This window comes from Diadema antillarum, unplaced genomic scaffold, assembly GCF_040938485.1.
Source record: "Diadema antillarum isolate AM-2024a unplaced genomic scaffold, OU_Dant_1.0 seq00001725_RagTag, whole genome shotgun sequence".
Classification (NCBI taxonomy): domain Eukaryota; kingdom Metazoa; phylum Echinodermata; class Echinoidea; order Diadematoida; family Diadematidae; genus Diadema; species Diadema antillarum.
The window spans coordinates 197,576-224,572 of NW_027272412.1; the positions used below are offsets into that span (position 1 = coordinate 197,576).

Sequence of the window (26,997 nt, forward strand, 5' to 3'; positions counted from 1 at the left end):
CGGAGAGAAAACAGCACAGCAAATGCAACCTCGAAGTTATGTCAAAATAATCGACAGATAAATTGTCCGAAATGGTAAGATTTTGCGTCATATTCTATCGCAGTGATACCCGAATCTAATGTTGGCAGATGTATTACGATTTAGTTGTGTTTTGTGTTGTTTGTTTCTCGCATATATCATTTTAGAATAAATTAAAGTCGTCGCAGAGAGATAAAGTCCGGCAGTTCATCGCGTTCACCAATACTGGGGAAAAGACTGCCATTTACTGTTTACAACAGCACGACTGGAGGCTGGACATTGCATCTGACAACTACTTCCAGAGACCAGAACTGTACTACAGGGAATCTAGGCCATCAGTGGACAAGAAGACTCTTGATCAGTTATACAGGAGATATAAAGGTTCGCTCAGTAATTTTTAAGCAATGTCGGGTCCAGGGGGGCAGGGCCGGGCCTCGCGCTTAAACCGTATGCGTATTGCAAACCACGGCCACGTTCACATAGAAACTTAACGTTAGGGTGCCTTTTGAGGCACGAGCGCTCTCCTATTTCCACTGATTTCCTAAAGCGAACTGTACCATACTGTTCCAGCTCCAGTCCAGAGGAGTGCTTGAATGCTTCCTAAGTGTACCGTACTGTACTGAACCGAGCCAAAACTTATAAAAGTGGGCCACTTCCCGATGTGCTCCAACAGCAGGGTACCAAAAGCGTACCAAAAGTTCGCATGTGAAGAATGTGCGTAACATAAAAGTACACAAACGTCATAAAGAGCTTTGTTCGGGACATCTGTAGTGTAAATGAAGTAGGTTAAGCGCGTCAGGTGAATGACCCTTTTTGCTATGAAGTGCATGGGTCATGACCCCCTCTAAAAATAGCTCATGAGGTATGCTTTTCAACAGAGGCTCAGAGCGCTCAAACGCTCCAAATCTAGCACAGTTCAGTATGGTATGCGTGTGCGCGTATGCGTTGATTCATATTACTCTGGTTTGCTTTAGACTAGTAGCCTTCATCATAAGAAAATCAGATTTTCACCGAACCATGAAATGAGATCAATTATCCGTAGATTGATATGTAACATACACATAAACAGTGTTTAAATCAGTCCATCTTTTCATTTTCTTGGAAAAATCTCGCATTTTAATAACTTTTCGCGTACACGTAGGCCTGTTGTAGCGGTGGCTTCGATTCGCCCATCATCATACAGTATTCATAAGTAGAGAGCTCACTAGCGCCGAGCCAGCGCGCGGCTGCCGCGCGGCGTCCGCGGGCAGTCGTAAATCACACAATACCTATAGCGACTCCCGTGGGAGCAACCGCGAAGTTCTCCACGGGCTGCGCGATCGGGCAGCCAATTTCACTGAAACAGGCATTGCAAGGTCCATTTCGTGTACCGTTCTTACCACATGGGCTTACTTGGGGTCGATAAATCTTCCTTTCAAAAAATCAGAAAACACTTCAATTTTGAAAAAAGTTAAGTTTCGACACTGCCATATTTTGCGCAATGTGGATTAAGTACAAAATACACCAAGGTCACTACAAATAAGTGCGAAATTTCGACTTAGCGTGCTAACAGATCGTCCTCCTCGGACTACCTTAGCGGTTCGTAGCAGACTCAAACCAACGTACAAGGAAGGCAAAAGTAGTTCAGGTTTGTGATTCGAACATGTCGTTTGACATAGGGCCGTATTACTTTTGAAAAGAATGATATCAATGCACCCTGTCATAACTGCTACAGCTAGCGATCATCGCGAAGAGTTGAGCAATGCGTGTGTAGAAAACGATGTACTTGCGCGAGAACGCCATCTAGTGCTCAATGACGCTAGCTATTTAGAGCACTGGAATGCACCTTGACATTAGGCCCTGAGCTGCTACCTATCTTTCCATGAATGATGCCCATATTGTATTAATATTTTTATTACTAACAGTTGGTGTTAATGACAACTCGGATCTTTTCTTTTGTTTGCTTTTCTCACCAAAAAAGGTACCTTTAGACATACAGTTTGTACATAGAAGTCATACATTGTAACTCATATTATCAATTAGGAGTATGGAATGCTTCAAAATTTTAACAGTGTCTCAACTTGCCTGGACAGCTTGACAGTGCAGTGGTGCTGTGGTCACACTGCATTACCTCTCCACAGGTTTGTGTTAGACAAGCATCACAGAAAACCCCCCCAAATAAAACAAAAACATAAATGTCTACGTCTTTGAAAGAACTGTCATGGATAGGATAGTTTTGTTTTGACAGGAAGGTACCGCTGTGTGTTTATTTATTTCCATTCAGACATAGTTTACTATTTGGTGAACTTCACACAATATTCTAATGATTCATTTTATTTTGTTGATTTAAGCTGTTAGAACTTTCTGGTATTACTTTTCTACATAATTGTAGTTCTAAGTAAGGAATTCAGTGATACGATACTCTGGAATATCACTAAAGGGTGTCTGAGTGATTTCTCACATTATTTTCTAAAGACATACATTGTAGAGATGTTTGCTCTTTAAAATATTTAGACAAAAAGAAATTAATGAAATTCTTACAAATGATTATATTTCATATTTACAAGGACTGTATACTGTAAAACATGATATATTCGCGGCATGAATTTTTCGCGAATTGGAGCCGACGGCCTGTTTTGCGGCATGAAATTTTCGCGAACTGCCACTGGCATTCAATGCATAATAGTGTAGACAAGAACTTTCGCGTGCATTTTTATTTTGCGAATCTTGGCGCTCGCGAAACATTCCTCGTTTTACAGTACCACTTATTGATAAAGGATACTAAAATAAATGTCTCATATGATTAAAGGCGCATAATCCCGGTAGTGTAGAGGGCGCTGTTGATGATACTGCCGATCACCGTTAGCATTTATACGAAGTTTGCCGCAATTGAGCTGTCATCAAGAGTAAAGCGCATAGGTGTTGCTAAGTAACGTTGCCTTCGTTGTCTTCTCTACGCATCACGCAGTCTGTAGTAATGCTAGGAAGCATGCTTATGTGCTTCTTAGTATGACATCACAAAAGAAGTTTGCTAAAGCTGTCATCCCCCTCAGCCGGATCGTGGGCCGAACTGTGATTGGACCACTGACTACAGTGGATCGGACTTCTTCGGACTCGGGGAAATGGGTCACAGCGTAGGCGCTAAAGAGGAGTCGATAGTGTAGGTCTCTGTAGGAAACTTGCGCTGTGTGCCCGCGTACACATTTGACTAAACCACCGGGACCATGTGCCTTTAAGGGATCTGATGCTGTTTCTTTTATTTGATTCTGATTAATATCCATTATTTCAAACAGTTCAGTGATAATGTTGATGGAGTTCAGCTTACAGAGAAATTGTTGCTTAAAATAATGAAATTAAGAAACAACTGATCAATGAGTGTTCAATTAATCTAATAGATGGTTTAATGAAATCTTGAAAGAAAAAAACCTCATGCTTATGAAAGGTATTTCTGAAATGAGGGAAACTAAGTTTAGAAATGATTTAATATATACTTTCAGCATGTCTTTATTCTAGAAAACCCTTCTATTACATTAAAATAAGAGTTTCTCAATACATCTGTTGGTGTCTTTCAACTATCTGTACTATAATTGTGTCAGATCCCCATGAAGAAGACAAGATTCTTGCAGAGGGAGTCGCACGGTTCTGTGAAGACCTCAATCTTGATCCCGCCAGCAGGCCTGTACTTGTCATCGCTTGGAAGTTCAGGGCAGCAACGCAATGCGAGTTCACACGGAAGGAGTTCTTAGAGGGAATGACAGACTTGGGGTGAGTTTTTAGTATTGGATGTGTCTTTCACTTACAATACTGTGCATTGTTTGCTGATGGGCACACATGCACGAGTGCTTTCTTCACTGATTCACAACTGTCTGGAAATTAGTTTTTGATTCACACAGATTATCTAATCCTTTTACTTTCTATTTTGTCACAATGGCCTTCCTGTCGGACTGTGGCACATTGTTATGCCTGAATGGGCTTGCTAACTTTACAGCTGGGTTAAATTTGGATGGACAGGGCTCAGCACTAGTGCCTGCTTGATTGCCTGGGGCAAGTAGAATTTCATGTCAGGCAAGATACAATATAAATAGTAAAATGTACAGCCCAATCAGGAAGTAAGATTTCTGACATGAAATGAAGGGAATGTAAAAGAAAAACAAAATCTTCCCCCAAAAGAGCGAACTATGTGTAGAATTTGCTTGCATTGATAAGTAGAAAAAAAAAAAGGTGAAACGTCCTAAAAGGCAAACTAGTCCTGGAAGCAAAACACACACTGCATGACTAATGGTTGAGTAAGGAGTGGAGAGAGTGCTGGCATATGGATGACCTAGAGCAGCATTAATTACTGGCCATCTGGATGCCAGAGTCTGTCCAAGAGTAGAGAGAGTAGAGTTGATAGAACATGTGTAATTGACATCAAGATACAAAATTTGTATGATGGTTGTGCAAATGCATGCAAACAGTTGTGTATAATGTTGTGTATGCAGTGCAATCGCTTGGTGAAGAAAAATGAAATTTATCATTGTGTTTGTTGACTTGTATTTGTGTTGTGTAATTTATTTTGTATGTAACTATTCTATTTAGTTGTGTTTAATGTATGTTTGTGATTTTCTTAATTACAGCTGTGATTCAGTGGAGAAACTGAGGCTCAAGATCACATCACTGGAGAATGAACTTCGAGATTCAACAAAATTCAAAGACTTCTATCAATTCACCTTCAACTTTGCAAAGAACCCAGGGCAGAAGAGTTTAGGTAATGTGGTGTGTTTGTTTACCATCATGCTTTGCTCCATAAGGCCTGATTTGGATCAAATCTTTGCTGGCTGATACATACTCTAAAGTAGAAACATCTGCATACAACGATGTAGCCCCCCAAAGTGTTGTTTCCTGTTTCATGCATGATTCCCATTTACAATGCAGATCTTATGTTGATTTGTTTTGTTTTATGTTAGTAGCATGTATTTATTTTAGGGTCAGAAATCTACATTTTACTACATCTCATTCTAACTGGATTTTAACCCTAACCAGGCTGGGATTTCTTAGCTGTTTTTTTGGCTCACCTGTGGTGTCATCTGTAATAAAAAAGGAGAAATCAAAATTTCATTTTTTAAAAATATTTTATATTATCAATCATTAATGCTAATATATGTGTGAAATCATGCATTTTGCTTTTAAATCAGAAAGTAAAGCTCCTGGAATCCTAATTTTTGGTGTAAATATTCTTTGTAGCATTCCTAACAGTGAACATGGAGTAAAAAAAATCTGGTATCAAAATTAATTTCTTATATATTTTATAGTTTTTTAATTTCTTATGTATTTCTTTGTTTTATACTTTTTTGTTATTTTCTCACCAAATTTATCACAGAACCTATTTCAAGCATAATTATGCTAAAGTGCATCAATTGATTTCAGTCAATGAAAGTGAAAATAATCCTATCTTTTTGAATAAGGTAAGAAAACTCAATTTGCATTGACTCATTTGCAGTGACATGTGACACAAGATCACATGTTTGAGCCATTTTTGGTCTGACGAGCATGTATTAAAAGGTCATGCAGTATGGTAACTGTATGCCGATTTTTGCAAAAGTGGTATCACAATACAGTATGTGTGAGATTTGAAAGTAAAAAGTCAGTGAGAGGCACGGTCAAAAAACTTCAGGCTGTGGAATGGTCATGGAAATTGTTGGGGGGGGGGGGGGGTGTGATTCAACCCAATCCCCCCCCCCCCCCCCCCCCCCCCCCCCCCCGCTGTTTCAGGGTTAACATACCTCTTATTGAATGACACACTCAATGATTTCGATCAGTGGTCACTGTCATTATCATGCATACAAATCTGATATGATAACTGATGGTTTCTGTATGATTATTTTTCTTCTGTTTCACATTTCAGACTTGGAAATGGCAATTGCTTATTGGAATATACTGCTGCGGGGAAGGTTCAAATTCCTAGATGAATGGTGTCAATTTCTCAAAGTAAGTGATGTCTTGATTTAAATATTTTGTGTCCGTGGTAGGTAGGTGTCCCAATGATGAAATGAAAGTCTATTTTGAGAGAAGTTTTCAAGGTTTCATTCTGAATGGTTAAATACACTGACTTCCATATGACTTAGTGTTAACGAGTAAGTGAAGCACATGCCTAAAGCCAGAGTTGACTAAAGAAAGCATTGATGTGCATGTATAAGACCACTATGAATACTTAAATTTGTGAATAGCATGTCAGATATTAAATTGTCTGCAGGTCTCGTCTGGTCTTGGTTCTGAGATATAAGAAAACCAAAGAATATACTTACTATTCCTTTTCTGTGACTGAGGTGCTAAGATGTTTGGCCATGTTCAATTCCATAACGAGAGCACAGACCTCCGCCAAGCAACTAATTTCCACCAATGATTTTGTTCTTCCATAGACATCAGTGATTTCCACCCATACTTATGCATGCTAAAATTCGCCCGATTCCCCAATATAGAAGCCTTTTGTTATGTCATCAACTTATAGCTGCGTGGAACGCCTCGCCCTAGCAGAAACTAGAGCACGCACTTTTGTGCGTGTATGAAAACCTAAAAAATGCACAGCTTGAACTCCCAAGTTCATTGACCTCACCTGCCAAAATATTGAAAATCCTTCATAAAATCCATAAAAATTTCCGGATCACCACCAAAATTTAATCATCTGTTCCTTGTGTCATTCCTGACCTTTCCTGCAAATCTGTTTATAACTTTTTGAGTTATTTTGCACACAGACAAACAAATGGTAATGAAAACATAACCTCCTCCCTTGGCGGAGGTAATAAGGTAGATCATGCCAAAGCATACTAGACTGTACTATGATGGCATACTCTGTACGCTATAATTTTCGCGAATTGCTGCTATCACACATTTTCGCGAGTGGTTAAATTCGCGATTGGGGGACCAGAGAAAATATGAAGTGGCAAAGAAAATGTGAATTTTCAACTTACTAGCAAATAAGAATGATACTAGTTATACACTGCATGAAAAAAACTTACCAAACTCTTCGAACTAGTAAGTTAGAATTCAACATTTTTGAAGTGGTTAAGTCCATCGCGCTAGATTTCTGACGAGTGGTCCCCTTGCGATAATTGGATTGGCTCTCTACAGTATTCGTAAGTAGACATGGACGTGCTATATGTACGTAAACAAGCTTAGCCAGTATACGGTCTGTTCGGTAAGCCGTGACTTGGTATATTAATACTGAAATGTTCGTATCATCAAGGCAAGGGATTCATTTTGGAAGGTAATATTTTCGCGTGTTCTTAATTTCGCAAATAGCTCCCGACTTGCGAAATTCGCGAAAATAAAACCCCCGCGAAATATATAGCGTATACAGTGCGTATCAAAAAAAAGGTAATCCAACTTTGGAGGGCTACCATCTTATAATTATCAGCTATGGAGAGTGCAATGTTGGTTGAGAGGAAAGGGGAACTCTTCCTCTTTCCATTGATACCTATTCATGTTGACAAATATCATGCATGACTGAGCACATGAACTTTAAAGACAACAATGACAAATTGCACATTTTCCAAGTTTGCATGTTACTGTGAAGGAACAATGCATATCTCACTGCATGGATGAGATCTGTCAATGGAGGTGGTCGAATCATCAGGCAAGCCTGCATGACTGCAGGTTCGTGTTAATAACCATTTATGGTTCATAGCCTTCAACATGGCCACGTTGTTGTAAACTTGGTCCTTCCCATAAAGGCTAAACCATTATCCATTTTTTTCTCTTCATATTTAAGACATGGTTTGTCGCTGCAAGCTATGTGTTGAATATGAACAGAGAAAATGGATTGTGTGGGTTGACCACTGTGGGAGTGACTTTAGTTATCCTAAAGGTGGCCATCTTAAAGGTTATGAACCATAAAAGGTTAGGAAAAAACCCTAAACACAAACCCTAAACACAAATCTGCATTCGTACAGGCTGGCCTCTTTGGCCACTTTCATTGACAAATCTCATCCATGCAGTGAGACATGCATTGTTCCTTCACAATAACACGCAAACTTGGAAAAAGTGCAATTTGTCATTGTTGTCTTTAAAGTTCATGTGCTCAGTCATGCATGACATTTATCAACATAAATAGCAGGGATCTCGCCAGCGTATATCACCCTTGTCGGCCCCGACAAGCGTGCGGTTTGAAGAAGCAATTGCCGACAAGGGTAAAACTTGCCGACAAGGGTAACACCACGCGTGAACTTGCCGACAAGGGTAACTTGCTTGACGAGCTAAGTTCGGACCGATTTCTCGCCTTTTTCAGTCTTTATTATCTGGCTAGAAAAGAAGCTAGATGTTGAAAGCAGCAGCAGTTTACATACTTTTACAAGCGCAAAAATTTACCCACGCAGTCACCGCACCAATCACAACAACGCGGCTCAACAGAGCGACGTACTAGCTGATACCAGGGAGGTCTCACCTCCCTGCTGATACACACCACATCACACACTTGCTCACTCACATGCGCTCTGATTTGGGATCCACACATACATGCACAAGCACCCAGCCGGCCACTTATCCAGCCGCCTGCGTGTACAACGGTACAGTGTATTGTGAGAGGGAGAGAGAGGACGGAAGAGAGGGTCGGAGGCCGAAGGAGGCTGAGGAAGGCTGACACGTGCTCGCTTGTTGTCACGCTTGTTGTCGGATTACGCAAAAACAAACGATATGAAATGCATGCCCCCTCCGCCAAAGGTTGTATTTTTTTTTTTTTTGGCTGCTTTGGTTTGTTTGTTAGCTTGTCTGCCTGTCTGTCTCTCTATTCGCAAAATAAGTCAAAATTTGGGAACAGATTAGGATGAAATTTTCAGGAACAGTTGGTTGGTAAAATGGCGCAAGGAACAGATGATTAAATTTTGATAGTGAGCAGGATTTATAATACCACCGAAATTCACCGCCAGGATCCAGGATCTTTAGACTTTGTGTCGTATATTTGAAAGGATTCGTATCAATTCTTTAGGAAGCTGGCCATCGGCAATGACGCAAAATTAGATGCGTTCAAAGCATTGCCGCAGAGAGAAAATTAACTCCATTTTTCGTTAAAAAAAGAAAAGAAAAAAGAACGTGCGATGGAGTAAGCAAATGCAAATTGTTATTTAGGTTTTGGTAGTTTCAGTGGGTTATTTTTTTTTTTAATCTAAAAAGCCATGCGTTCCATTTTAGCCTTTTCAATTTCTATGGATTTGTAAACATCATTCGTGAATATTCCATTTTCCTTCTCCGGGCCGAAATTTATAGTAATTCTGTCATGATGGTCTTTCAAGTTCAACGTATACGTAATGCTCCACGTGCTTCTGGCTTGGTTTGTTAAAAGGTGGGTTAGGGGGCCTTCATGGGCAGAAAATAAATGATGATCATTCATCAATGTTCCCAGTTGGTTTACATGCTATGTACACGCTGTTTACGACCACTGAAGCAAGGTGGCAGTACGCGCGACATTCTTTATCTGACACCTGGCTTTCGTGGAAATTTCGTGGAAATTTCCACAAGCCATGATATCAAGTTTCCCCACTGCTTGAGGTCGTGCTTTTTTTTTTTTTCTTCGTTACGAACATCAATTTGTTCAACTTGAAAAGTGTAGATAATTTGCTTTGAGGGATTGTTTCTTTCTTTTTTTTTCATTGCAGCATCGGTAACATTTTGTTTTGTTCATCGTCCGTGCATGGCAGGGGTTCATGGGAGGAGAACGATAGGAATGACTGGGGAGAAAATAAACTGCAAAGAAGGAAGCATCTTTTGAGCGAGCTGTCTTTGTTTTTCTCTACACCAGCATCAGTTATCGCCACCAAGATTCATTTTTTTTTCGTTACTCCGACAGATTAATGATAAAATGATGCTAGATTCTTTATTCTGAAGGTTCGTTAATCCAAGAATGATTAAGAAAAAATGTCCGTTCATTTCACGACGAAATCAGTTTTGTTATTTCGAACGTTCTGCCAGTGAAATTTCGGAATAAAACGACGGCACAAAACAGCGTGTTTTCGTACTCTAAGGGTCTGTTACTTAGTATTCCGACAGAAGTAGTAATATGAAATAATACATTGTAGATTCTTTATTCTGAAGGTTCGTTAACCGAAAATTGAATAAAGAAAAATGTCCGTAAATTTCAAAACGAAATCTGTGCGTCATTTCAAACGTTTTGCCAGTGAAATTTTGGAATGAAACGACTGCCCCAAAACAGTTGCAGTTTTCTTACTCTGAGGGTTCGTTACTCCGACAGATTAATGATAAAATAATGCTAGATTCCGTCTTCTGAAGGTTCGTTAATCCAAAAAATGATGAAGAAAAAATGTCCGTTCATTTCACAACGAAATCAGTTTTGTTATTTCGAACATTTCTGTCAGTGAAATTTCGGAATAAAACGACGGCACAAAACAGCGTGTTTTCGTACTCTATAAGGGTCTGTTATTCCGACAGAAGTAGTAATGATGAAATATCAATAGATTCTTTATTCTGAAGGTTCGTTAACCGAAAATTGAATAAAAAAAAAATGTCCGTAAATTTCAAAACGAAATCAGTGCGTCATTTCGAACGTTTTGCCAATGAAATTTGGAATAAAACTGCCCAAAAAACAGTTGCACTTTTCTTACTCTTAGGGTTCGTTACTCCGACAGATTAATGATGAAATAATGCTATATTCCTTATTCTGAAGGTTCGTTAATCCAAAAAATGATTAAGAAAAAATGTCCGTTCATTTCACAACGAAATCAGTTTTGTTATTTCGAACGTTTATGTCAGTGAAATTTCGGAATAAAACGACGGCACAAAACAGCGTGTTTTCGTACTCTATAAGGGTCTGTTATTCCGACAGAAGTAGTAATGATGAAATATCAATAGATTCTTTATTCTGAAGGTTCGTTAACCGAAAATTGAATTAAAAAAAAATGTCCGTAAATTTCAAAACGAAATCAGTGCGTCATTTCGAACGTTTTGCCAATGAAATTTGGAATAAAACTGCCCAAAAAACAGTTGCACTTTTCTTACTCTTAGGGTTCATTACTCCGACAGATTAATGAAAAAATAATGCTATATTCCTTATTCTGAAGGTTCGTTAATCCAAAAATGATTTTAAAAAATGTCCGTTCATTTCACAATGAAATCAGTTTTGTTATTTCGAACGTTTCCGTCATTGAAATTTCAGAATAAAACGACGGCCCCAAGACGGTTAGTTTTCTTTTACTCTGAAGGTTCGTTACTGCGAAAGAATAACGATATAATACTTTAGATTCTTAATTCTGAACGATCGTTAATCGGAAAACGATAAAGAAGAAATGAAAACGGTTACAGTTTTCTTACCCTCAGGATTCGTTACTCCGAGAGAATAATGGCAAAATAATACACTACATTCTTAATTCTGAATGATCGTTAATAGAAAATTTATAAAGGAGAAAATATTCGTTTATATCCAAACGAAATCAGTTTTGTTATTTCGAATGTTCTGCCAGTATAATTTCGGAATACAACAACGAACCCAAAAGGGTGTTTTCTTATTCTGAAGGTTTGTTATTCTGAAACAATAACGATGATAGATGATAGATTCCTTTCTGAAGGTTCGTTGATCAGAAAATAATAAAGAAAAAATGCTTGTTAATCTTCGAACGAAATCAGTTTTATTTTGAACATTCATCTGTAGTACCGACCTTTGGTGTTGTTGTTGTTTTCGATTACAAACCTTCGAAGTACTTAGTAATGAATCGTTTCATTTTATGATTAAACAAACCTTCGGAATAATGACCATCATTACATTTTTGTATGATATCTCTTTGATGTCACGGCCAAACTACCGCAGTATACCCAGAAAGGAAAGTGCAACGATGTCCCGAAAGTTCTCGATCGCTTCTCGCGCATCTGCATGCAATAGGCCTACCACGTGGTCGAGCAGACGGCGAGAAAGCAACACGGCGCGCGTTGTTGCGATGCAGAGGCGGCTAATTATTGCAACAGTGAAACAGGAAAGGCCTAAAAGAAATCGGAACCTCCACCATCGGCACCTACTTCTCTTTCATTTATTATTTAGGAACTGCCGCTAACAAAAGGTATGGAGTTTCTGCATTGTTTCTGTGAGAATATGCCCCTCACAACGTTCATTACATCTCCGTGAAAATGTCGCATTTAGTGGCATTTTAGCGGCGATTTATCTGTGTTGTATTGAGCATTAGCGAAGGCTTCCGCGCTCAGAACAGCGCGCATAAATGCCGACAAGCGTGAAGAAATTCCTGGCGAGAACCCTGAATAGGTATCAATGGAAAGAGGAAGAGTTCCCCTTTCCTCACAAATAGCAGTGTGCTCTCAATAGCTGATAATTATGAAATAGTAGCCCTCCAAAGTTGGATTACCTTTTTTTTGATACGCACTGTACAGTAGTCTGGCATGGTTCATAGATAACAGATAATGCACAACAAATACAATGTAGTTTCTGGACGGCAGTCTTACATAAACTCAATGTGAAAAAGAGTTTGTGCTTGGTTCTTTCCAGAAGTCAAAGGTCAGTGAGCTTTGGAATGAAAAGTGACATTTTATGCCATATCTTCAGTATATAGGAATGTCTATCATAAATATAAGTAGGTAAGAAAGGTAAACATTAATAGAAAATGATTTATGTTAAAGGTCAGTCTTAAAAGGGCCAAGGCCAAACTAAAAGGTCACTGTGCTTTTTCAATAAAATCCTTCAAAGAGCCAGTATCATATATTTACTGTGTATGGCTAAAAATGTGAATATTCGACAATAATATCAGCTTGGAATGTGGAGGTTAATTTGACTGCACTTTCATTAACAAGTCTTTGAAAAAGAGCACACATTTCCTTACATAAAGAACAATATTGTGCAAAAATGGCATTTTAGATCACATATTGCCTTCAACTAATAATGTCATTAACTTCGATTATTCTGTCAAAAGTAATCACAGTGCTGTTTGAAAAAAAAAGTTAAGATTAAAGGGGAAGGCTAGTAACTGATCAGTGGGAATGCTGGAGGATGATTGTTAATAACTAATAATGATAATAACTATTTCTTATTGAGCGCTTTTACAGGACCTGATCAAAGTGCTGTACATACATCAACGAACAACATTCACAAAGCATAGGAACATATAGTGTACTTAGTAGTTACAATTGAAATAGTTCAGTTTTGAGTTTCCTTCTAAACATTTCCTCTGAATCACATAGACGGAGTTGTTTTGGTAGAGTGTTCCAGACAACAGATCCAGCATGTGAAAATGTACGTTCAAAAGCTTTGGTTTTTGCTTGTGGGATTTGTAGGACTGTCTTATCATTTTGTGACCGGAGTTGATATCTGGTGGCTGTAGGGGTGGTTAGTAGGTTGGATAGGTATTGAGGAGCGGTATTCATCATGCATTTATAGACAAGAAGGGCTAGTTTGAAATCGATACGCTCTTTGATGGGGAGCCAGTGTAACTGCTTCAGTAAAGGAGCACTCGGGGATCTTCTCTTTACACCAAGCACCAGGCGAGCCGCTCGATTTTGGACTTTTTGAAGTCTTTTCACATCACTGACATTCATATTTGCCAGCAGAGGATTTCCATAATCAAGCCTGCTCAGAACTAGAGAGCGCACTGCATGGTTACATGCATCTTCTGTAAGATACTTTCGAACATGAGATATGTTTCTCAAATGGAGGTTTACTGTCTGGCACACTCTACTGACATGATCTGTCATGGACAGTATCTGGTCAAAATGAACACCTAGATTTTTTACAGTGTGTGATACATTGACAGTAGTGTTTCCAAACCGAATGCTTGTATCTCCCGTAGGGCGTAGTCTACTAGATGAGCCCTTGTGGGATTCATTTAAGAGTACATTATACAATGTATATCTATTGTTGTGTGAAAATTATTTGCTTCAGAATGGTCTCATATTCAAGTAATGTGCAGTTTAATGTTTCCAGGTTAGCGTGCCTGGTCAGTGACGGGGCATTAATCTGCACATTACTTGAATATGAGACCGTTCTGAAGCAAATAATTTTCACACAACAATAGATATATAATGTACTCTTAAATGAATCCCGCAAGGATTGGAACAATCATCCCTCAGCATTCCTACTGATTCCCACTGATCGCTTACTAGCCATCCCCTTTAAGATTATTTCTGTACATGTATGTCTGTGAAGGCCAAGTTTACGGCAATATATGAGCAACAAATGAGAAAGCGAAAGCATTGCGGTTGACTTTGCATAGCAGCTAATTTGATCTGGTTATTTTCTATTTTTCTTTTTTTGTTTTTGTTTATGGATGTTGATTGTATGCCAAAGGGAGAGTTTGTTGAGGTTGAGAATGCAATTATATTGACTGCTGTGTGAGGCACTATAGATGTACCCAAGCTGATGTTTGCTTCTGAAAAGCCATAGCTGTTGGGTGAACTGTCTGGGTGTGAATATGTAGGATTGAACACATTATAAAGTGTATGTAGAATGTGCACCTCTGTGCGGCGTGTAGGAAGTTCCTTGTGATCATGTGAAATGAAGTCATTCAGAGACCCTGACTTAGAGCACAAAACATTCTCCTCTCTCATTACCAGCAGGACCTGTTTTTTTTTTTTTTTTTTTTTTTTTTTGTTGCTGTTCCAGACTTTGCTTCAGTGACACTTCACTCATCCTTCAGATCAAATTCTTATTTTGGCATTGGGATAGAATTAAAATATTCAGGCTGATTGCACTTTGAGAGAGAAGAGACCCCATTCTATGCTCAAAGTTAAAATGTATCACTAGAACAATACATTAAACCACATGACAAGTGTAACTACAAGTGTATGTTTGATGCTCAGAATTAGTTGTGGTTATAGTGATGTCTTGTAGGAAACTGCAGATCATGTTCAAGTACAGTGTGTACAAAGAAATTGGTAATTATTTAAGTTATCAATTTCATAAACAACAGTAATCCATAAGACAGTCTGTGGACTGCACAATTCTGATTTGCAAGCAATTAGTACATGTTTCGTGGCTTGCAAAGTAAAGGCGAGTACAAAGTGACTACAGTATTAGCCTTTTAGTTTCATTTACTGAATTGCAAACCAAAGCAAAGTGGAACAAGAGAGTAAAGGCCGTGTCACACCAGCCTTGCGTGCGACTTGCAAAGAACAATTTTGACTACCCGGAGGTCCCAGTAGATGATCCGCACATGACAGTAGCTAGCATGTATCTCAAAAGTAGTTGCCCGGAGGTACGCACGCATATTTTTTTACCCGCAACCGTGTTTAGGCCCTGTCACACCTTTCCGGGCAAGCTAGTCGGGCTTGTTACGTGTAGGGATTTTCTAGCATACCGGACATTCCTGAGGGCGGAAAAGGATTTGTGCGAGTCAGCGCATGTGTCTTACTTGCTGGACGCGTTATTCTTGCGAGTATACTGTGTGACCTTTGTACCAGTCGCGTGGGGGCTGACAACACAGTGAAGGAATTCCTCTAATGGAATGGCTGAAATCTCACAGAATTTCATTATCTTGGCTGCATACGGGACTGCGAAGTACCTGCGTCGGGGGTAATTCCATGAAGTTGGGGCAGTGTCCATGTAGCATCGTGATATTTGAAAAATACATTTCAGCATAACTCAATATTAATTATGCTATACATTTATTGTTTGTAGGCTTTACATTTGCATTGAGGCCACACATTTTCCTGGAAATTTTGTGCCATTCAGACTCAATTTTGATGAAGTTATTAAACAATATGTAACGGCGTCCTGTAGCATCGTGACGTGTCCATGTAGCATCGTGAAATTTTAACATTTGGTCCTAAGAGACTGTGACGAAGCATATTAAAGGAATATAGGGCCTATAATGAATATGACTAATAACATATTCATTGCACATTATTGTGCTTGGACATAGAGCTGCAGATCGGTCCAGGCAGACCATCCAAAGTAGAAGAGAAGCCAAACTGCTGATGAGTGTCTTTCTCGAAAATGAGAAATGCTGAAATTGCTGAGAAGCTTCATTTTGGGAGACAATGTACATAATAACAAATTGTTTCTGGGAGACAATGTACATAATAACAAAGTGTTCCTGGTAGACAATGTACAGAATAAGAAAGTGTCTCAAAGTGCTGATATGACCCTTCTTTGCACGTTACATAAGGTATCCTGAATCTGATGAGAGGGATCACACTTGTTTTAATGGTCAGCTGTAGGCACCTGGAATCGAGACAAGGGAATACCAGTTGTAAACAAAAGGTATAACTGGTGGAAGTCTGACACTGGTCAAAACAAGATGAGGAGTGACAGTTTTATCTGCCCCATGAGTACTAGCTTTAAGTTGACAAGGGGGTAATGTGCTGACATTAGTCCCTAGGTGCTGACACTAGTCTTTATTGTGCTGACACTAGTCTTTATTTTGCTGACAGTGCCTTGTGGAGTGTCCACTTCATAATTATTCATCAGATGACCAATGGTCATCTATATGATTGGTTAATTGTGTCGGCAAGGGGAGGGACATCTATGTGCCATATTTAATGTTACATTTTAAATTGGTTTCCAAGAGGGGCGGACTCAGTGAAATAATCATAATAATGCATGAAGCTTGAGAGCCTGAAACAAAACCAGGGTGCAAGACCCCAAAATAGTTAGTTACAACTCGACATCTTCAAGTAGCTCATTGAGTGAAGAATCATTTCACTCCAACTGTACACATCATTTTTCGGCTGAATAAAAGTCCAGCGGACACCAAGGTTCACATACGACTTGTGTGAAATGGGACTTTGATTTTCAACGACTGCCGGTGTGTGTGTGCAGGTGAATGATGCGTGAAAGGTATGCCAACATCCATGAATGTTGAAAACCTCGTTACAGAGACAAATTATGGCAATTAGCTTGACCAAAATTTGATGCAATATGCATATTTACTAGATTAGTCAGATAGCTAAATATCTCAAATTTCCTGTACACAGTTTTGATTTTAAAAGAAAATTACAAAATGTATCACGATGCTACAAGGTGTCCTTTTTTGTTACATTTGGTGGACACCGTGTAGCATAGTGACACATTGTGTAATTTTCTTGTAAAAGTAAAACTGTGAAAAATAGAGTTAAGATATTTAGCTATCTGACTAATCTAGTAATTATGCATATTATATCAAATTTTGGTCAAGCTAATTGCATTAATTTGTCTTTTAGGACCAGATTTTAACTATCACGATGCTACATGGACACGTCACGATGCTACAGGACACCGTTACATTTTTTTAAAATAACTTCATCAAAATTGAGTCTGAATGGCACAAAATTTCCAGGAAAATGTATGGTCTCAATACAAATGTAAAGCCTATAAAGAATATATGTATAGCATAATTAGTATTGAGTTATGCTAAAATGTAACACTTTGTGCCCCAACTTCATGGAATTACTGGTGGGAATTACCTGGGAAGTACTGCCGCTAAGGGTCTCCTACTGGCGTTCTGCGTGGACCTCTACGGGCATTCCCGCGACTCACCCGGAAAAAGTTTTGGTCATGCTCAAAACTTGGCTGTTGTTAAATCGGATTTGCGTGAGCGCCTCCGGGCAACTTCGCGCTAGATACTGTCAGGTGCGGACCAACTGCGGAGAGCTCCGGGGAGTAAATTTGTTTCCCCGCAAGTCAAGCCGCAGAAGTTCCCCCGTACTTATGACAAGGCATGAATGAAAATTGCAAACATTCTTGTTCGCCCCCTGAAAATCTTCTACGTGCTGGAAACTACCTCCTCGCCACAAGCCCGCGTAGCTTGCCCGGAATGGTGTGACACGGCCTTGATATGGATTGGTGCCGAGACAAATACCTTCCGAGGTGCAGTGTATTCACAGACCCTAAATCGAGTTTGCAAAGTATTCAGATTCTGCTTTGAAATATTTTCTATAGTTTATTCTGTACCCAAGCTATTATTTGAATTTTGAAAGTTTATTTTGTATTCTGCTCCATCTCATCCTAACTGGAAGCTGTTTTTTTACTGTTTTTCTGGGGTTTTTTTGTGTGTTGTTGATGCTGGACATGTCAGAAATCATACTGCGGCTACAAAGTTACACAGGAGTAGATCTCACATTCTTATCCTCATCCTTTAAAAATGTGTACACTACAGGCATTCCATGTTTACAATGCTTGTGATGATTACACCCAAATCAAACAAATGAAATGTAGAATTTCAATGAAACTAGACATGTAAGATAAAAGTTATCAAATTCTGAAGTTTCATGAGCACTTTCCAATCAGTTTTTAAGAAGTACAGATGTATGCTTTCCAGAAATGCCATCCATCTTTAAAAATTGAGAACTGATGGGAAACATGAGTAGATTTGATGTCTTCACCTACATTTGTATTTCAGTTGGATGTGCTGATATACATACATATATATATATATATATTTTTTTTTTTTCCCTTGTACACATGTAGGAGCATCACAACAAGTCAATACCCAGGGACACGTGGAACCTACTTCTTGATTTCAGCAATATGATTGCTGATGACATGAGCAACTATGATGAGGAAGGTATGTAGCCTGGACTTTGGATGAGCTGTGAGCTGTTACAGTCCACTAGCATACTCACATATATAATCTCATGAACTGCAGTTAAAAGTTTGATGTGTTGAAGAGTTGTCTTCTTTTGGTGGCCTGATTGATTAAAAATTGATTGTTATGTTTCTGTGTAGATCAGGCCGCTACATTTTTAGCTCACCTGAGCTGAAGGCTCAAGTGAGCTATTGCGATTGCTCTTCTTCCGGCATCCCGCGTGCTTTGTGCATAAACTTTATACATTTTCATCTTCTTCTTGACAACCCCATGACCGATTTTCACCAAACTTGGCGGGTAGCATCCCTACGGAAATAGGATCTCAATTTGTACAAATGGGCACCATGCCCTGTTGAACCCACAAATGTAGAAAATCCCACTAATGTAGAAATGATTCCAAAATGTTGCCCACAAATGTAAAAATGACAAATATGGATACGTTGATAGGTCTACTTACTTAGAGTAGGGCTGCGCTTCTTGCAAAATAATGTGTACGAATGCGTGTGTGTAACCGGGTACGGTGGGGAGATGTGTGTCTGTGCGTATGCATGTCGAACATGTTGCTTGTGCACCTCCAGACAACTAAGGGCGAGATACGTGCTAAGTACTGTCAGATGCTGGCTAACTGCGGGGTGCTCGTCGAAGCTCTCACCCAGCTCACGGGGAATACATGCAAGTAGCAGGTAAGTAGCATGCGTCTAGTGCAGGTATAAGACGCAAGTACAGAACTCGCAAACTTCTTGTCCGCCCACAGAAAAATTCTCCTGCGTGCTGGAAAATCCCTCCTCGCAACAAGCCCGCGTTGCTTGCCTGGAAAGGTGTGACAGGGCCTTAAGATTTGTAAAGGCGCCCCCTCTCTTTGCAGAATTCCTGGAACCTGTGTTCAGGACCCCACCCACCCCCCCCCCCCCCCCCCCCCCCCAAAAAAAAAAAAAAAAAAAAAAAGAGAGAGAGAGAAAAAAAAAAGAATTGAACTCACCATACACACGCAAGGAGTAGGGAGCCTACTACAGCCGAAATAATTACGGTTTGCATAAACGCCCACTGATGTAGAAATATGTCAACCACAAATGTAGAAATTTTCTACATTTGTGGTTGATGTATGAATTATTTTACTACATTAGTGGGCGCTTTCTACATTTGTGGGCGCTGTTCGTTTTTACATTTGTGGTTGAAATTTTTACATTTGTGGACGATATTTTCTACATTTGTGGGCGATTTTTACATTTGTGGGCAATGCATTTTTACATTTGTGGGCATTTTACATTTGTGGGCATTTTTACATTTGTGGGTTCAACTTCCTTGTCCGCCCACAGAAAAATTCTCCTGCGTGCTGGAATATCCCTACTCGCAACAAGCCCGCGTTGCATACCCGGAAAGGTGTGACAGGGCCTTAAAATTTGTAAAGGCGCCCCCTCTCTTTACAGAATTCCTGGATCCTGTGTTCAGGACCCCCCCCCCCCCACCCCCCCCCCCAAAAAAAAAAAAAAGAAAGAAAGAAAGAAAAAAAAAAGAGAGAATTGAACTCACCCTACACACGCAAGGAGTTGGAAGCCCCCAGGGGGCCCAAAACCCCCTAAAATTAAGGAATCTTAAAAAATCTCTTTCTCTAGAACCAGAAGTGACAGAGCTATTAAAGTTAATACTACAATGTATGAGATAGTACGTTGAAGACTGTAGTTTCAAGTTTGTTCATGGCAGAATCAGGGGTGCCCCCCTTGGGATCCAGGGGAGGGGGGTGGGGAGGGGTCCTAATGGGGCCTAAATTGTACATTTTCATCTTCTTCTTGAAAACCCCGTGATGAATTTTCACCAAACATGGCAGGTAGCATCCCAAAGGGGATAGAATCTCAATTCCATCAAATGGGCACCATGCCCCACCCCCCAGTAAGTCAGTATATTGATGACTGTTGTTTCAAGTTTGTTCATGGCAGAATCATTGGTGCCCCCCTCCCTTGGAGCCCAGGGGAGTGGGGTGGGATGGGTCCAAATGGGAACTTAGATTGCACATGTTCATCATATTCTTGAAAAACCCCTTGATGTATATTCACCAAACTTGGCAGGTAGCATGCCTGGAGGTTAAGATCTCAATTTGTTCAACAGGGCACCATGCCCCTCTTGGGGACCCCTAGGGGGCCCAATTCCCCCCACCCCCCATATTAAGAAATATTTACAGTTCTTCTTCTCTAGTACCAGAAGTGATCAAGCAAAGTTACTTTGAATTTGTACATTTGTACATTTGTACATTGCAGATCCAGGGCTGCCCCCCCCCCCCAACAACATAATGGATTTTTACTAAACTTGGCAAGTAGCATTCCTAGAGGGATAGGATCTCAAAGTGTTTGAATGGGCGACATGCTTTCCTTGGGGGCTCCAAACCTCCTGAATTATGGAATATTCAATAATATTCTTCTCTAGAATCTGAAGTGATAGAGCTTTAAGTCTTTTTTTTTTTTTCAAAACTGCATAGTCCCACCCTCTATGAAGTCTTGGCAGATATTTTTACCAGTGTGATAGAATGTGCAAATGGACACCATGCCCACAGCTCTCAAGGCTGCCCCCGCCCAAAGTTTCCAATGTTCTCAGGTAAGAGTCTGCTAGAATGCATGGAAGGTGAACTTGCAATACTCAGGTGAGCGCGAGACCCTCTGGTCTCTTTTTTTGGGGGGGGGGGGGGGGGGGGGGAGGGTGGGGGGCATTAGAATTTTAGATTTATAGACTTCAGTGACTGAGTAAAAAGTTAGTGTTGAACCCTGATATTGCTACTTTCATTTAATCCACGTTTATATCATGGCTTTGGTTTCTATAGCCGTTTTATTTCCATCTTTATATACCCTTAAAAGGGAAATCTGGGACAGCTGAAAGTTAGTCTGAAAAGAAAGTGTAATATCCTTCAAGCACAACAGTAAAAGTTTCATCAAAATCAGATGAAAATTGAGGATCTTATGAAATTGTGAAGTTTTGCTAATTTTTGCAAAGCAGTTCTTGAACAGTTGATACAAAGATGCAAATAGAGGTTTGATGATGTCATCCCCCCATGATATGCCATACTGTGTGTACGTCAAATCATGACATTTCCAGTGTTTCTATCAAGTGCAGTTACACCCCAGGTTCAAATTCTGAAATAGATAGAGGGTAGTCAGCCTGGAATAAATAGCACAAAATATAATTTTTTGTTGTTGTTGTTCACAGTAAATGGAAAATTGTGAGGTGATGACATCAGCTCACTCATTTGAACATTGTATCAGCTGTACAAGAACTGTTTTGTAGAAATTAGCGAAACTTCAGAATGTCATAACTTTTCTGATTTTCACTTTTGTGTTTGATAGATTATACACTTCCTTGTTTAATAGGCTAAATTGAAACTGGCCCTAAATTCCCCCTTAGTAAAGACCTTCAATTGCCAGTAACCTTTTGTTACACCATGCCCTGCAGAGGCCCCCAAAGCCTCCCAAGTTTACTATGTTCTTCAGTAGTCAACTAGAATGCGTGAAAGATATTTTGTGACACTTGGGTGAGCGCTTGACCCACTGGGCTTCTTGTTTTTTTTATGCCTCCGCCACAAAGATGTTTTTGGGTTGTCCATCCGTCCTTTTGTTTGTAATCAATTTTGTGGACAGTGTAACTAAAAAACTGTTTGAGGTATCCTATTTGAAACTTGCCGTGTATATGTATGAACGTGTGAAGTTTTGCCTATCAGCCTTTGGGTGCACATGCTGAAGGTCAAGGTCAAATGCTCAAAATTTTACCATTTCCCCCATCAGCTATGCAGTGCCAGAAGGTATTTTCTTCAAAAATTAGTGTATGCATGTATAACCCAATGAAGGTTCTCCAGAGAAAGTTTCAGGTCATGAGGTCAAAGGTCAAAGGTCAAGTGAACATGTTAAAATTTTACTTTATTCTCCATATCTCGGAAATGGTTTGAGGCATCTTCATGGAACTTTATAGTACATACAAAACTGTATGCATGTTCTGACTGGCAGCGATCATCTTTGGGATTTGGGGGTCATTGGGTCAAAGATAAAGATCAACTCCTCAAAATGTAATTTCCCTCACATCTATGCAGTGCCTGAAAGAACCATGCATAATGGCAGAGGCATTCCAGTCGCCATAGCGACATTTCTAGTTCAAATGTTATTTTCCCTTGAAGATTTTGTTTATGAAGAAGTTGATTGAAAGGATTTATGTAGGATATATCTGTTTTTTCTCTTTTCCATTATCATCTTTACAGGTGCATGGCCAGTTCTAATAGACGCCTTTGTAGAACATGTCAAGCAGTCCATTCAGGGGAAGAGCACGGCAGTGTGACGATAAATGCATCTCTCCTTCTTGTCTCCTGAATGCCTCTCCTTCCTGCCAACTGCTTCACATTTTTATTATTATTATTTTTTTTAATAATTCAGTAATTCTTATGTAAGTCTGATCTTTGAATATGTTTTCCCATTGATTTATTGAGAAACACAATTGTGTCACAATCATGCAAGGTGCGCTGCTCATGCTGTGATTTGTTCTAAGAATTGTTTGTGGTGTTGCACTTCATACGCAGGAGATACCATGGCACCAATCCCCCTTGTGTATTTTCAAGAGGAGTGCATACTAAATTAATATTTCAAATGCACAGAGACTCTCCCCCAAGCCAGCAGTCTGGCCTATCTAGACAGTGAGAATTATTGAACATGCTTGCTCACTGCATGCATCACCTAATCAATCTTGGCTGCAAATTTGGTGTAGTTGGTGAAGGTATATGTGTACATATTAAAAAAGTTATCAGATTTAGCCATACAATCTTCTTCCTAAAGCCACTGGAAACGAACATGAATACAATCGCTTTCAGATTTAAGTTATTTCTTTAGCATGTACGTGTAGCAGAGAGGATGGTAGTTGATTTACCTAAGTTGGAATGAATTCATGAGTTACCTTTCACTCTCTCATTACTTTGGTAATTCACTTCCATACACCAGACAAGTTCAGCTTGACTGTGTAATAAAAGTTAGCTCCTTCTTGTCTTTTCCAATGTTGAGAGTAGACCATGATGTTTGTGATGACTGTGATTATAATGATTAGTGGTGATGCTGATGATGATAGTACTGTGGAAGATTTTAATGATGAGGATGGTGATGACATTGACAATAATGACAATGATAATTGAAATGATTATCATCATCATAACTTCAACCCAATATATTATTATCATTCTTATTCTTCCATTGTGAAAGGAAGTGAGTAGTTGGTTGTGTACAATGCCTGATGATGGCAGGAAGGTGTTTTCCTTACTTCACTGATCATCCAACTAACTCACCGAACTACAAATATTTTATCATGCTACCCTGCGAAAGAGAACCGATTTGTGAATTTGGGAGCCAAGATGCCAAAGCCATGGGGACAAAGAAACAGGAGAATTATCAACTGAGGTACAATATGCATTAGTACTATAAAAAGTGCTGCTGTGTATTAAAACATGTATTTCATTTCTAGTCACGAAATGTGAAAATCAGATCGGAATTTTGTTTTCAAGGAAACTGGATAACAGAGATTGCAGGTCCTCTTCATGTCAGTGCATTTGCAAACTAATGATAAACACATTGCAATTAGTTGCTATGGTAAATGTGACCCTGCACCTCAAAACAAACAAAAAGTCGCCAGACATAAATTTTTAGTTAAGACCATATTCTGAAAGAGCAGACTTTAAGCTTTAAAATGATGTATAACTCAAATCAAATGGACTCTCCTAACCTATCTAAATATTGAAAGAAAGCACAAACTCAGGAAAAGTGTGAACTGAGAAAAGAGGCTCTGAAGTACAGTGTCTATTCAAGCGCTTAATCTTTACCAAACCGTGCTGGCTGTGCGATGAATGGGACAAAAAACAGGAAGTAAACCACCAGAGTAACAACAATGAAGGGATTATCAGATTAAACTGAAATTAAGCATGCCTCATTAACACATTCTATCCATAATTAATGCCAACTTTCAAAGCAGTAGCATTATCCTTTCAAAAGTTATTAGAGTTGAAAGTGAAGAGTGTGGCGCACAAGGTTTTTCAGAAATGAAAAAGGGATTCGAAAGACACACCTAATCACACCATTCAACCAAAAATGTTCGAGATAAACTGCTAAAAAAGCACACTTTCCTGCCCGTTTTATGATGCCAAATTTTAGCATAATGTAAAAGAAGACCCGCTCTTTCAGAAAATATGAAAAAGTCAAGTTCGGCTAGGTTGACCTATTTCACTTATTTTCAGTCCTCGTGCAAAATCAGTGTGTGCGACTCTATGTTCGTTTTGAGGTGCACGGTCACAAATACAGTTTGGTAGCAGTTATCATGGTGGACGCTCAGTTGATACTTTTAGTCTCATTCTGTGTGACTTTGCGGTGAGGGAGCTCTGGAAAATGTCTTTTTATTGACCAATTTTACAAGATATGTGAGCCCATCACACATTATCTTTGAAAAAAAAAACAAAAACCAGAGTCATGAAACCTATTCATTATAGTTGTATAATTATTTAAATCTTCTAATTTAGCAAGTCAAGTTCATTTGTATCTCGAAGAAAACAGTAATTCTGCTTCTCTGACAGTGGTATTGTGAGAGATATCTTCAAGTAACTGCAGATGCATATAAAAAGCAGTTCCTCTCCTGTACAGCTTTCAAGTCACTGATGATACCATGCTGTCTGTGTTGTATTGCTACAGTGTATATTTGTTGATTGCAAATCATGATCTGTTCAGACACTATTTTAGATGCAACGAAAAATGCTCGGAATGCTGAGAATCTGCTCAAGTCATTTAGCCTGTGATGTGCAAACAACATTACTACCTATAAAGTATCATATCAGTTTTCATGGAAAGAATAAATTTCAGTTTGACTCAAAGCAGTAGGAAATCTCTGGTTTCTTAGAATCCAATGTTGGAAGAATGGTGTGTAGCCTTACAATTTTACCAACTTACATACACATAGAATGTCTTTTGTACTGTTACACAGGCATGGAAGATAATGCGTGGTTACTTTATCAAGCTTACCTATCAAACCTTGTTAGTCAAGCTGAAGAAGTGGCTGTGAAAATATCAGCCTGTGGAAAAACAAATCCATGAGTCCCTGTCATTGCAACTTCAAAGAAGAGTACAAAGTTTTTCTGCATTCATTCTATTATTGCTACAAGAGCAGAAGTTTCCCATTAAATCCAACATTTCTTCATTCTTTTTGGTAAGTATGTGATAAAACATCAGAGTAATCCTATGACGCAATAGTTATAATTTCACAGCACTGCTCCTGACTCTTCTCTCTTTCTCTCCCTTTTTCTTCTCTCTTTCTCTGTCTGTCTTTCCCTCAGGGTCTCCCACTTGTGTTCTGAATTTTGTTATATTAACCCGTTGAGGATGAGTCCTGAGTACTGTATACGCTATATATTTCGCGGGGGTTTTATTTTCGCGAATTTCGAGAGTTGGGAGCTAATCGCGAAATTAACAACACGCGAAAATATTACCTTCCAAAATGAATCCCTTGCCTTGATGATTCGAACATTTCAGTACTAGTATACCATGTCACGGCTTACCGAACAGACCATACTGGCTAAGCTTGTTTACGCACGTCCACGTCTACTTACGAATACTGTAGAGAGCCCATCCATTATCGCAAGGGGACCACTCGTCAGAAATCTAGCGCGATGGACTTAACCACTTCAAAAATGTTGAATTCTAACTTACTAGTTCGCAGGGTTTGGCAAGTCTTTTTCATGCAGTGTATAACTAGTATCCTTCGTATTTGCTAGTAAGTTGAAAATTCACACTTTCTTTGCCACCTCATATTTTCTCTGGTCCCCCAATCGCGAATTTAACCACTCGCGAAAATGTGTGACAGCGGCAATTCGCGAAAATTTATGTACGCGAAAATTATAGCGTATACAGTATACTCGGGCAGGTGTCTATGGGAAATGCGTGTTGTAGCAAAATCAGTCTGTCCTCAGCGAGTTTATGCAGTAACAATGTACATCACTAGAAGCATGTTAAATGTGAATAACACAATGCAGGGGAGAGGAGGGAGCTCACCTGTTTGATGTCTTTTTGTTTATGTTTTGAAATCAAAGTCAAGTTGATGTCATATGTGACAGGGAGATGTGTGTGCTCTCCTTCAAGGGGTCAAGGGCCATATGACTGCAGACATACCACTTATTGTGCTAGTCTCCATGCACAGGATATTGGATTTTTTTTTTTCCTAATCCAAAGATGTTTCTTTTTCTAATCCAAGGATATTCCAACAGGATCGTGCAACAGCATGCATAGTACTGCTGCTGTGTAACGTTACTTTGTATTAAGTCATTGAATCGTAATGTATATGTTATTTTGGATACTTAGCATGGTTTGACACCAGCTTTTTCTGTGGTGGCCAGTTTGGGCAGCTAAAATCTTTAAATCTGAGATTTTGGTGGCACAAAAAGGAAATGTAGGGGCTTGAAATCAACGGAAATGTAACAATCTATTTAAAGTGGATTCGAGGGCCAATCAGGCCACCAAAATATAGTGGT

At 39.3% G+C, this 26,997-nt stretch overlaps 1 protein-coding gene across 1 annotated transcript; it reads left to right on the plus strand.

Annotated features, from left to right (window-relative positions):
* On the plus strand, nt 1-24,437 carry LOC139711890 (DCN1-like protein 1). The gene is made up of 7 exons (XM_071623737.1): nt 1-74; nt 186-399; nt 3,594-3,762; nt 4,614-4,744; nt 5,882-5,964; nt 18,362-18,458; nt 22,711-24,437. Exons 1-7 carry the CDS (start codon nt 72-74, stop codon nt 22,785-22,787), a joined length of 774 nt encoding a protein of 257 aa, XP_071479838.1. The 5' UTR covers nt 1-71; the 3' UTR covers nt 22,788-24,437.
* Nucleotides 24,438-26,997: the final 2,560 nt, after the last annotated feature.

Bases quoted from the DNA above. Each gene is read 5' to 3' on its own strand.
- LOC139711890 (XM_071623737.1), top strand. The intron at 5,965-18,361 runs GTAAGTGATGTC...GTACACATGTAG, and splicing joins AATGGTGTCAATTTCTCAAA to GAGCATCACAACAAGTCAAT. The intron at 18,459-22,710 runs GTATGTAGCCTG...TCATCTTTACAG, and splicing joins GAGCAACTATGATGAGGAAG to GTGCATGGCCAGTTCTAATA.